General features: G+C 32.7%; 1 protein-coding gene across 1 annotated transcript; it reads left to right on the forward strand.

Moving 5' to 3' along the window:
* The first annotated feature begins 2155 nt into the window (after nt 1–2155).
* LOC128191494 (acid-sensing ion channel 3-like) lies at nt 2156–8318 on the forward strand. The gene is made up of 8 exons (XM_052863594.1): nt 2156–2627; nt 4417–4960; nt 5951–6049; nt 6144–6321; nt 6402–6464; nt 6661–6814; nt 7260–7354; nt 7865–8318. Exons 1-8 carry the CDS (start codon nt 2497–2499, stop codon nt 8038–8040), a joined length of 1440 nt encoding a protein of 479 aa, XP_052719554.1. The 5' UTR covers nt 2156–2496; the 3' UTR covers nt 8041–8318.
* Nucleotides 8319–12700: the final 4382 nt, after the last annotated feature.

The raw sequence follows: 12700 nt of genomic DNA on the forward strand, positions 1-12700 counted from the left end.
TTTCAAATTCCCACTTCTTGAACGTAATAGAGGATCCATATAGGGCCAGACAAAGGACTGGCGGTGGTGGTGGTGCCACCCTCCTGGGCGTTCTTTTGGGGACTAGTGGTGGCGGTAGGTGGGTGCCTTTGGTGGTGCTAGCGGCGGCGGCGGCGGTAGTGTCACCCTCCTGGGTGCCCCTTGGTGGGACTGGCGGTGGCGGTAGGTGGGTGCCTTTGGTGGGACCGGCGGCGGCGGCGGCGGTAGTGCCACCCTCTTGGGTCTCCTTAGCGGGAACAATAACATTGACCCGCATATAAAAACTCAGATTTATATGTAACAGTCAAAATGTTTCATTCACTAATTTAAAAAACCAAACAGTACATCGTCTAAGTCCACTTGCCCTTTGATAACTTTATTATCTTATTCATAATCGGTAACAATATCATTTCTGTCTGTTGAATTCTTCTCCTAAAATGAGCTCTATCGATGGTATATTTCATCCATTCACCTTTCCTATCTTCGTATGGAACTAACAGAGTATGGACCTTATTGTCAAACTGAACTTTTTTCATTGATAACTTTGTCTGTCTTGCATTCATCGTGTTTCATATCAGGCGCTCACTGGGGCATAACTCTACGTTTTAATAAAATTTCTTTAGTTCCCCAGCTGTCTGCAAAATCGTAACCGTTTCGGGTCACTTCTCTAAAATCTTTAATACAAACTTTCTTATTGTCAAACCAACGACTCTCATTCAATGTCCACGTTTTGGGATTTTTCTCATCTTTTTTCAATGCACTCCATGCTATAATTTTCCATTTGTACTGCACTCTTTGACAATCCATTATGAAATGATTGTTTTTACATAAATGAATAACTAAAAATCATTTTTTTTGCGCATGCTCATTATCTGGTATAGTAATTAACTCTATAATGAATATGTTTCTATGCGAACTCTATAATGATACCTTTCTAAATATAATGGTGACGAACAAGCTCTGTACAGAACCTTTTCTATAAATAGCTACGCCATCACCTCTATATTCAATCCTCCAATGAGAACAGGACCTCTATAAATTTACTGTTCTAAAAAGTCCCCCTCTATAGGGCCTCAATAGTAACTACGTCATCACCTCTATATCCAGTCCACCAATGAGAACACGACCTCTATATTGCTACCTTTTCTAAAAATACCCTCTAGGTGACCCTAATAATTACGTCATCACCTATACCTCCACCTCTATATCACTATATATGCTGCTTGTGTTGTTTAATTTTATTGTAATGTATCCTATTACCTAAATATGTAAAATATTCTCACAATACATATATCTTTAATTGTATCATATTCATTGACACGGTCATGTTTTTGTCATAATTGTCATTGAGGAATATTAAACTATTCTTTATCTGTATAACATTAAAAATTTAAGAGTTTTAATTCAGCTCAAAAATGATGTGATTTTTAACATTTTTATTCATAATTGTTTATTTAAATCATTATTCTACATGTGCAATAAACAGGTACTAGTATTTCTCGAATCTTTTGTTTACATCTAGTCTCAGAATTTTTTTTAAGTCAACTTAAAAAGACTATATAATAGTTACAAAAACAATATTATACATGGTCAGTAAATTCCATATGGGGGCTCGAGCTCCGCTCTCGCCCCATATGGAATTTACTGACCATGTATACACCATATTAGGTCAACTACAAACCATGTAACTAATTATATATATATATATATATATGACATAGAGCTAAGAAAAAAACAAATATGAATGAAAAGGCATATCAAATTTTTCATCATATCAACTTATCGAATTATCTACTTCATACAATAGAGGGAAAAATATCACAGAAAAGAACATTTTTAGTAAAATCTATTCGTCACGCGATTTTACTACCTGAGAAGGAAGGATACTAAGGTTGTATTTAGTTAAAGAATCTGTTGAATGCATTCATTATCTTTTTAGCCTATTTACTTTGCTTAATATATAGGCGAATCTACCCATTAGCAATTAAAGCACTGGTACCTTCTTGAATAAGCTTTGTTTCTGAATTCATAAAATCTCAAATTGAAGCTCGTGACGGTGATGTTTCTCTGTTACTTTAGATTGTATTTCTGTGCAACACTTAACAATACAAATATACTATGCGTTAGTGGTGAAATGCCATTTGTTTTTTACATCAATAGTCACTAAATGATACATTGATACTTCTCCATTAGATACCAAAAAAACATTATAGAGAAGGGCTTAAAAACTTGTGAAGATTGAATTAATTCATTAATACAACTTGAATCATCACTGGGTTATTCTAGCAATAATGGCACCCTGGTCCCTCTTGCATTACTGTTGGGTAATCAATGGCAGTTATGCAAATAAAGGTTCGGATGAAGATGATTGCATTGACTTTTTAATGGGGAAAAAATCACAGTTACGTTAGATGGCATCGACAAATCCAAATTTGTATTACTCCTGAGTATAAGAGTAGATTCGCATACCTTGGCAAAATGGAAAATAAAATGGATCTAAAAAAAGTGAAGGAAAACAACACGACATTCTTAGAACTGTGGAATAATTTTAAAGGGAGCTGCACAATGCATGGCGTAGGTCATATGTCATTTACGCTGAGATTCCGTTGGTACGTTAACATTTTTTTAAACTTAATTCTGTTTAAGATTGAAAAAAAATAGGAAAATTTTAAAGCTATGTCTGCTGTATTAAAAGCTGTTTTTGCCATGTTGGAAACCCGCCCAAACATTTTAGTGTGATGATCTATATAACTTAGATACTTCTGTAAATTATTCAATTTAATTCAAACGCATTTAAATGTATTAAATATAATTTCCAATAAATTTTTTACTGACCGACCAAGTCTGTAAATAACCATCTATCTTTTCTCTGATCAGATTTGAATTAAAAATGTTGTCTATAGGTTTATTGATAATGGTTATTTTTTCGTAAGGAAAGTTTTGAAGGAATTTTTCGTCAACTTCGAATAGTAAATTTGTACCATCTAATTTTTTAAACAAACCTGATGTCATTCCTCTTCCCCCATGCTGTTCCTCTCGATTACTTCTCCCGCATTCATGCGCATAGTTACGCTTTTAAAAATGTGAATCGTTTATAAATGTGCAAAAGGATATTTTTTTCTCCCTACATTAAATAATAATAATAATTTTCAGTGAATACAATTGAATCACCTTACACATTCGTCACGGTGGGGTTTTTTTTTATACAGACCGTCTTGGTGGAGTTTCCAACATAGCTAAACGCAGCATTAAAGGGGAGTGTTCATGATTGTGGTCAAATTTCATTTCCCTATTTTTATTGTTTAGAATTCTTTAGTAATGCTTTTCCAATGACCTATCAAAATTTGAGTGTCAGTCGTAGAGTTATAAGCAAGATACAGAGCTCACAACTTTTTGTTATGTTAACAATTTAAGGCCCGTGTCATGTTTTCGTTTACATTGTTTCAATATACCAGTAAAACATCTTCTTCAAGCTGTTTTTTACTATCTGCTAATTCGTTTTAAACATAAATTCTCAGTTCCTAGCGTTTGTCACATTCATTTTGGGTCTAAACCTAGAATGTTCTTATCAACATTCAAAATGTAAACAAGAACTTTGTTTACAACACAAAAAATTGAAAGGCTTGTATTTCGCATATGAGTCGACCACTGACTCTCAAATTTTGGTTGACAATTATAAATGCCTTACTGGAGAATTGTAAACATCAAAATCGGAAAATAATTTTTGACAAAAATCGTTGACACAACTATGGCATGCCAAACGTTGCAATATTCGATATTTTCCATTTGTATTATAAAAATATTTATTTGTTGCTTAGACGGATGACCTCGTATAAACCAACCAGACACCTTAGTGTAATCCAGTCCAATAGAGGATAATATTGAACCAATGAAGTCCTTTGTAACAAACCAAAATAAACAATCTCTTAATTTCAATACAAATGAAAAATTATGCAATACAAATAAATTAGTTACAATACAATAAAATACTTTACAATACAAATAGAAATTCTACAATACCAAAAGAATTTATACATAACAAATGATAACAAATACAATATAAATGAAATTTTACAACACAAATAGAAAATTTTACAATGAAAATGGAAGATTAAAGAATGCAAATGAAAATTATACAATGCAATTGGAATATTATAGAATTCAAACGGAAGTTGTAGAATATAAATTAAAAACTATACAATTGAAAATTTATACAGTACAATTGTGAAAGATCGGATATTGCAACGTTTGACATGCCATAAACAACGGCATACATAGCTTTAAGATTTCGGGTAAGTCTGCTCCTACACTTATAAAACCGACACGTGCCTACTGAATTATTTTTTTTCACTGCACATTTTTTGCGATATCTAAACGCCACTTGTTTTACTATTCCAGTGTAATTTGGTTGGCTGCCTTTGGAATATCAACTGGTTATCTTTTATATTTTCTTCACGAAGAATCGGTTGCATACAATAAACGTCCCTTCATGACATCTGCCTCTGTAAAGAGTGTTGCTTCAATCCAGTTTCCGGCCGTTACCTTTTGCAATATGAGTCCCTATAACAAATCAAAGGTTGCCCCAGACCCTAGAGATTCCACGTACCACATGGCAATTTCTCCGCTGAGTTCTATTGTCGGACCAGTTAATTGGTCAGATCCATATTACCAAGACAACGGGTATTTCAGGTCAAGAACAAATAGTGACATTAAATACAAGACATTGGACAAATCACGGATGATTCTGATGGTTCTGTTTGATAACAAAGATGTAATTGGTGATTTAGAAGAGAAAGTGACCCGGTATGGAATGTGTTACACGTGGAACGCTGATGGATCAGCCACTACAACCTCTACTGGAAACGCCATGAACTTCGTTGCCCTTCTGAACATGAACAGCGACCAGAACTACCAAAGCATAGACAGCAGCAAAGGATTAAAAGTAAACAACATTTAATCATCAGTAGTCATTTATTTACTTTCATTTTAAAAGTTGCTACCTCCTGCTATATAACTCGTCCAAACTTTGTTATAGTCTTCTAATGTACATTTTATATAGCACTATAACTTGTGATAATTTTTTTTATTTATTTGCATGCCCCGTACTGCTCTCATATTTTCAAAAAATGATGATGAACATAACAATAATATAAAAAAAGAGGTCACACCCTCTCTAAGGGATGAAAAAAATCGTCACATTGAAGAACTTTCAGTAGTAAATGTGTAAAAATCTATATTTTACGAACTAGCAGTTTTATAAACTTCTGCGACGATTTTCAGTCCTCACGTGAATGATGTGCATTGTATGTGATGTTTAAAATGCTTAAAACCAAACTTTTATAACTTTTGAAAATAGTTCCGAAGAATAATCCAAAATGTCACAAAAATGTCACCAAATCCATTAAATTATTTTCAAAGAAGTTATCTGTCTTTTAGGAATGTGTATGACCCTTAAATTGTATTCCTTACCCACATGTTATTGGCAATTCAAATAAAAGAAATGGTGAAATTAGTGCGAAAAGATTTTATTTAACTAGACAACTCTCGGGCAAATATTGTTTGAAGATTTTTTTATTATCATATTTATACCCGCTACTTATCCATACCTTAAAAAATTCTTAATTCTGTTTTGGAAGGACAGTTAAGCATTTGAACAATTGTTGTTGAATGATTACTAATATTTATATGGTTAGGTTCGTTTTTAATGGGTTTTAAACTGAAAAAGTAAATAACGTTATTTATACACTTGGTTAAACTCTTTGGTTAGATGATTACTTCAGTTAGACCACGAAGGGGAAAGGGGGAGGGCGAAAAGTGTACCACAGGGAAACTTCGATTTTTTCCTCTAAGACAAATTCTACATTGTGTTTTAACTGAGCTCAGGGGGCGTGGCAAATTGGAATCCGCGTTTAAAATGTAATGTACTTTGTAGGCAGCTGTGCATAATCCCAATGAGCATCCAGCAATTGAAGACAATGGATTCCTCGTTCCACCAGGAAGAATGGCATTGGCCAAACTTTCAAAGACAACAGTAAGACTACAAAAGTAAAAAAAGAAAGATTAGTAATTATCTTGCAGTTTGAAGAATGAAATTATTGAGCAAAACGTTTCAATTCTTTCCACAGCATTCTTATCTTGGTACACCGTTTAAAGCCTTTGGTGATGACTACTGCTTATATACAACCGCTGATGATTTCGTTAACCCTGTGCATCCAAGTCCATACAGCATAAACGCCTGTAACCAAAAGTGTGGAGCTGATAGTACATATCAGCGCTGTGGATGTGTACCACTTGGGAATATAGGTCAGACATTTGGTTTTTAGGATCTTAATTCTAAATAAAAGTACAAATATCTTGTCAACACATATTTTTTCTATTTATAGGAAATTATACAATTTGTTCCCACTACCAATATTATCAGTGTTTTTTCAACGCCTCCTCGTCAAGTAAGTTTATTAATTTTTTTTTGTTCAATTCTTATTTGTTCTTGTTTGAAAACTTTTTCATCTGTTTGTTCTGTTAATCCAGTAAAACGTCCCGTAGTTGATACATATGTCATGTTGTAAATTTGAATTTACTGGTTGGTGTACTGTAAATACAAAATTTACAACACCCTGTCAGTGTAGGTACATTTTGATGCAGGTACGACAGTTTCAAGTTTACCTGGAGCATGTAATTGTCCACAACCATGCCAACAGACAACTTATGACATCAGCGTCTCCTATGCTCTGTTCCCTTCAGAAGAAGCAGGATCCTTTTTGGAAAGTCGATTTGGTTTTTCAAAAGAATATGTCAAGTAATTTGAATTTATTTTTCATCTTTGATCATCAACATTATTATTAAGGCTTACTTGAGAAGACTCAACTATGATTTTTTGACACTTTTTGTCCGGCGTCCGTCTGTCTGTCAGTCTGTAAATACTTTATATTTTTGACTTCTTCTCTAGAACCAATCAGCTAATTCTAAGAAAGCATAGCACAAAGTAATCAACAATATATCTTTATAATCTGATAAAAATATAGGTCTCGAAAATTTTCAAATTTTGTTAGGATAACAATTATTCAAAAGGTGGTTACATTTCACCGCCCGCCCCTTGCAATGTTTGAGCTTCAGTAGTATGCAGGTATGACATAAAGTGGTTTTGCGTCTCATCACACGTCACATTAAAATAAAGCATTATCCTATATTGTACACATTTTGAAGAGTTACACGATTAATATGCAGTTTTGATTTTTTTGTAGAGAAAACTTTATAGAACTCCACATCTATTTTGATTACCTTAAAGTGCATGATGTGAAACAAGTGCCGGTGTATGCATCTTCAAAAGACCTTTTAGGTAAATATTCTGGTGACAATCATTTAAAGAATCTGTCAGATTGTATAAATATAACAATATTGAATGCATTTAGGCCTCTTCGTGTTTGTGAACTAACATTGTATAATCTTAAATTCCAAGAATGGAAGTTCACTTAAGCTGTACTAACATAGCTTAAAAAGAATTTTTACAAATGTCAAATCTTCTTGACTTATAAGGAATTACAGTGTTTACAAAACCTGCCAAGTTTTTAGTGATAAGTTTAAAACCAAATTATAGATTTGGACAAAAGCTAAACAATGAAGAAAAAGTTACGTATCTTTAAGTACATTTATTCTGTAAAGTAACAGTATTTTGGTTTTGGTTTTTTTTTATCATGATGGCAATCAGAAAAAAAATTCTGAATGCTATCAGGAATCGTAATATAATCCACCCAAAATAGCCCTTTGAAGGAAATAATGAAATCAAATCTAAACGTGTTGACGGAACATTGTATCAGTTAATAATAAAACTGGACCAAATCTTTTGCAGCAAACATTGGCGGTCAGATGGGACTCCTTCTGGGAGCAAGTTTGATGTCCCTACTGGAAATCGCCGAGTTTTTTGTTAACTGTGTGGTTCTTCTGACGAAAAAATGTTGGAATAAATTATCCAATTTGAACAAAGTTTGTAAAGTAAAGGAGTACGGTAATACACATCAAAACTGATCTGCTGTAAATTTACAATAAAATGGTAAAAACACACTCTGTGCCTACCATTGTTTCTCTAGTCTAACTTCACTGAGATTAATTAATAGCGAGCGCAGCTCGCCGGCGCGCAGCGCCGGCGCGAAGCGAGCTCTACCGGCAAGGCGTGTGTGAATAGAAAATTCGGACTAGTTGCACATTCATTCAACGGATTTTTTTGGCGTCAGTAAATCGGACCAGTAATGCCTTGTTTTAATCGTCCCAGTAATTCCCTGTAAATATGGTTTCCCATTTCACACTCTCGCGAGAACAAGATAAAGACTATGTACATCATGCATTGTAAATAAAATAATTCCATTACATAAGACTAACAGAGTTGTCGTTCCTTCGAGTGACGTCACAATGGATTTCTTGCACATTGATCCCACAGAATTTTTCGGAGTCAGTAAATTTCGACCCACAATGCAATTTATCAATGTCGGACGATCTCACTAGACTTGATTCCTTCTCGCGAGAATCAAAGTAAAACTTTTGAGAAACAGATAAATTGTGTAATTTCAAGAATATCATATGCTTTTTAAGTAAACAAAACAGTATATTTCACTTAGTTTTTTTTTTTAAAGAGACAGACGACACTTGACGACGTGAACTTTGACGTCACAATAAGGGGAAATTTCTCTAAGTAGTTATTGTTAATCTGCTGAAATATAAATACCAAAATCTTCTCAAAATCTTGCAAAGCTAACGAATGGGGACATCTTTTTTTTTAATAGGAAACAGTTGTAACCTGCTCTCATTTGGATGAATGCTCACATTTATTTTCTTCACTATATATTTACAGTAATTTCCAGGAACGTTTTTTAAAAGGGGGCGCGGCAGCATCATTCAAAAAATATTTACAAGCAAAATGAAAAAGAAATTCTCAAAATCAGGGAAATTCTAATCCGGGTGAGGAATGGTGAGTGCGTAGTATGCATTTGTTACATTAAAAGTTTAAAATTTATCAATTTAAACTTAACTATAACAGTTTACACAACACATGTTTTGTGAATTGTAGACAAAATTAGTGAATTGTTTTTCTTCCCTGTTTGTTTTGCATGTATGTCAATTACTTTTTATTGCTTTGGCAATTTACTTAATTTAGATTCATTTCACCAAGTTTTATTAGTTTTTTTTCTGAATGTAGATTTTTGTATATACTTGTAGTATAGAGTATTTTTCTTCATTATAATATACATGAAGTTTGTCTATCAAGTTGTATTATGAATATCATTATTTTTTTTTCATGTATTACATGTAATATTTTTCCTCATCTTTAATCCTATGCTGATAGTTATTCATTTGTTTAGCCTGTGTTTATTGTCAGTTTTTCTTGTATATATATGCATTTATATTGATCTTCCAATACACTTTTCAATTTGTAAAAATATATATTAAAAAAAAAAAGTATCCATTTAACAATAACTACCAGTTAAGTCACTTTGCTTTGGAGGACCAAAGCTTATTTTGGCAAGGGGGGGGGGGGGGGGTAAACTGTTATAGTTAAGTTTAAATTGATAAATTTTAAACTTTTAATGTAACAGTTATAAGTAACATGAATCAGCAATTCATGATATTTCACTGTTCAATTAATTGAAAAATGTTCTTATTTGAAATAGAAATTCGTGCTTTTATGACCTTTAATTACGTATCAAAATTTAATAATTGAAATTAGTTTAATAAATTTATTTTGTTTAGTGCGATGAAATATCTTATACATTCTTTTAACTTAAAATGGTATTCTTACATAAATCTTATTTAGACTAATTTTTCACTCCCAAGGTTTACTAGCACATCTTATGTAACACATAGAAAGTCCACGTAGATAAACTTATTTATTTTGTTTCGGCTTCAAGTTAATCCTGTCTTTGTTACAGGTCTTATATTGTTTATCTGTTTATTGTGTTTCCGAACTTTTGTTATCTCTTCGATTTTATAACATGCTTTTATTATTTGTGTATTTCATTCATTTTCATTATATCACTTTCCAATTGCGGCTCATCGAAATAAACATCTTTTAATTAATTTCTACGGATTTTGATTTTGATTCCTCAGGTATTGTGAACGTGAGTTCCTCACATAGCCACAAATCTGCTGAGCTATTCCCCAAACATCACGACGGTGAAAACCAGAGTGTGATACATTTAGCTCTTTAACTGCTCAATGGTATCTTAATTTTCACATTTATTACATCCTCCTGGGGGGGGGGGGGTCCAAAACCGTTTTTCTTATATGATCAGCAAATTTTTTTTTATACGTAAATTTTTTTTTTTTTTTAAACGGGGGGGGGGGGGAGGGGGGGGGGACTCTATGATAAGTCAATTTTTTATATGTAAGTTTAAGACAAATGTCTGCTGCAAGAAAAGAGGAAATAAACTGCAATAAACATTATGTTAAAATCTTTATTATTCAACAACATTGTATCTGAGATAAATTCTATTTAAATAAATAAACAATCTTATAAATTATGAATAATGAAGATTTACTAGAAAAAATAGGCATGTTTATATTTTATTTTGCATTCATATTCATTTACGTTACGTTGATACTTTTATTTTTATTGATTTATCATAATTCATTATTTGACCACATGCTGCGCTCGCCCCAACGGTCGCACCGTAAAACATATTATAGGAGACATAATATATAGGAGACATCAAAACAAACTGTAATAATTAGTTCATTCCATGATCGATTTGTTTTCTCTCCAAAATACAATACATTAAATTAAAAAAAAGCACAAATCATTACCGAAATAGATCATTTTGTCGGTATTGGTGACTTGTAACATGTTAACCCGGTTTAAGCATCATGCCATGATTTTTTTAGAAACTACAAATCATTTATTTTCTTATGATTAAGGCTTCCATTGCATTAAGATCAATTACTAAGCATATGAAGTTATTATATATAATGTTGAAAAACTTAAAAAAACACTAAAGCCAAAGCCTATCTTAGTAATGACGTATTTTACTAAACATGAAAGTTTTTATAAATGAGATTTATGTGGTTTTTCATTTTGATGGTAACGTCAGAGAACGTCTCAAATAACATGAATTTGTCGGACTGAATCCTGGGATATCTCGAGTTCCCAGTATTATTTCCCCCGACCAATCGTTTATAATCTTGATCACAATTGATATGGTTTTATACTGAAAGGTACACTAAACTGTGAACCATTATTCATCGTAGATACATTTATAAGATATTTGTGAAAATCAGCCGTCCATGTATTAATATATTCTTGAATTTAGGAACAAGGCTCTCTTTTCATTTTCAGTCTTGCTGTTTTCATGATATTTGATTTTGTTGTATAAGCTGGTTCGCCGAAGTAAGGATGTGGATTTGTTTGTTGTTCAATGTCGTTAAAGATTAATATTTAATCCGCTGAATATTAATGTCATATAAAGAAATCCGCAGTTTCAACAACTCACTGACAGATGAGTTGATCAGTGATAGAGGTTACAGATCAATTTATTTATTCTGTTATGTCTATTTGTGCTAAAGCTTGCTTAGATTGGTATGCTTATTAGAGGTTTTGCGAGGTTCAGAACTAATGTTTTGTTTTAAAAAAAATTATGAAGTACCTTTACATAGTGGAAACATGATTTTCAATACACGAATCTGACCTCGCGTTATCGTAAAAACATTAAATATCTATAAAAAAAAATCTGTTTTATGTATTTATTAATTTATTTATTTATTGTTGTTTTTCTTGACTATAAAGGAACACTCATGACATAAAAAAATACGTAAGCTGCTAATGTTGAAGCAGATATTTTCTGCAGTCTGGTATTTTCTTACCGCCAATCCCAGGCACGTACATGTAGCATCATTCAAAATTTTGACAAGAAAAAACAAATAGATAAAAAAAACCCAACCCTATACCCCCCATAAGTGCCAATCTTCAATTTACTAATTGATATGTGTGTGTGGGGGGAGGGAGGGGGTAGTGTCTAATACTTATGTTTATCTAAACACAATATATACTCTCTGATAGAGTGGGGATGCCAACTCCTTCAAAATCAAAACTTTTGTGTGTAAGAAAATGTTTTTGCCAGAAAAATTGCCCCCTTTCGCAAGACAACTTTTGATAAACGTAAAGGATGGTAAATAGATATTCAACCTAATGTCTGTAGGTGATGGCAAGCATAGACATTGTATGCATACGCATCCGAATAGGGCTAAAAATCATTCGACCGAGAGCGAACGGCAAATCGAACTTGATAAGGGGAGGTAGATATACATATAGATATAACAATATTACATTAAAAAAAAAGTCTGAGCTTGTTTTAAGGCCAATCCGACTGATAATGATACAATTAATAAAAATTTAAACAATACAGGTATTTTCTATAGCCCTGTTTATTTTGAGAATATTTTTTTTGAATCTGTTTATTCATACTTTATTAGCTGTGCTTTAACTGTGATAAATATTAAACCCTTTATATCCTCCACAGACCTAGTTGAATGCATCATAGACAAATCATGAATTATATATCCCCTCATTAACAATGCTCTATGCACATATAATGGCTTTCAATCTAATATCGTTAAAATTCATATTAAAGATTGTGGTTTTCCCCTGTTTGTATTTGAGTGTGTTGGTGAGCAACACTTAATTAACTAGGCAAACAGAGAC

Source organism: Crassostrea angulata, chromosome 7 (genome assembly GCF_025612915.1).
Source record: "Crassostrea angulata isolate pt1a10 chromosome 7, ASM2561291v2, whole genome shotgun sequence".
Lineage (NCBI taxonomy): Eukaryota > Metazoa > Mollusca > Bivalvia > Ostreida > Ostreidae > Magallana > Magallana angulata.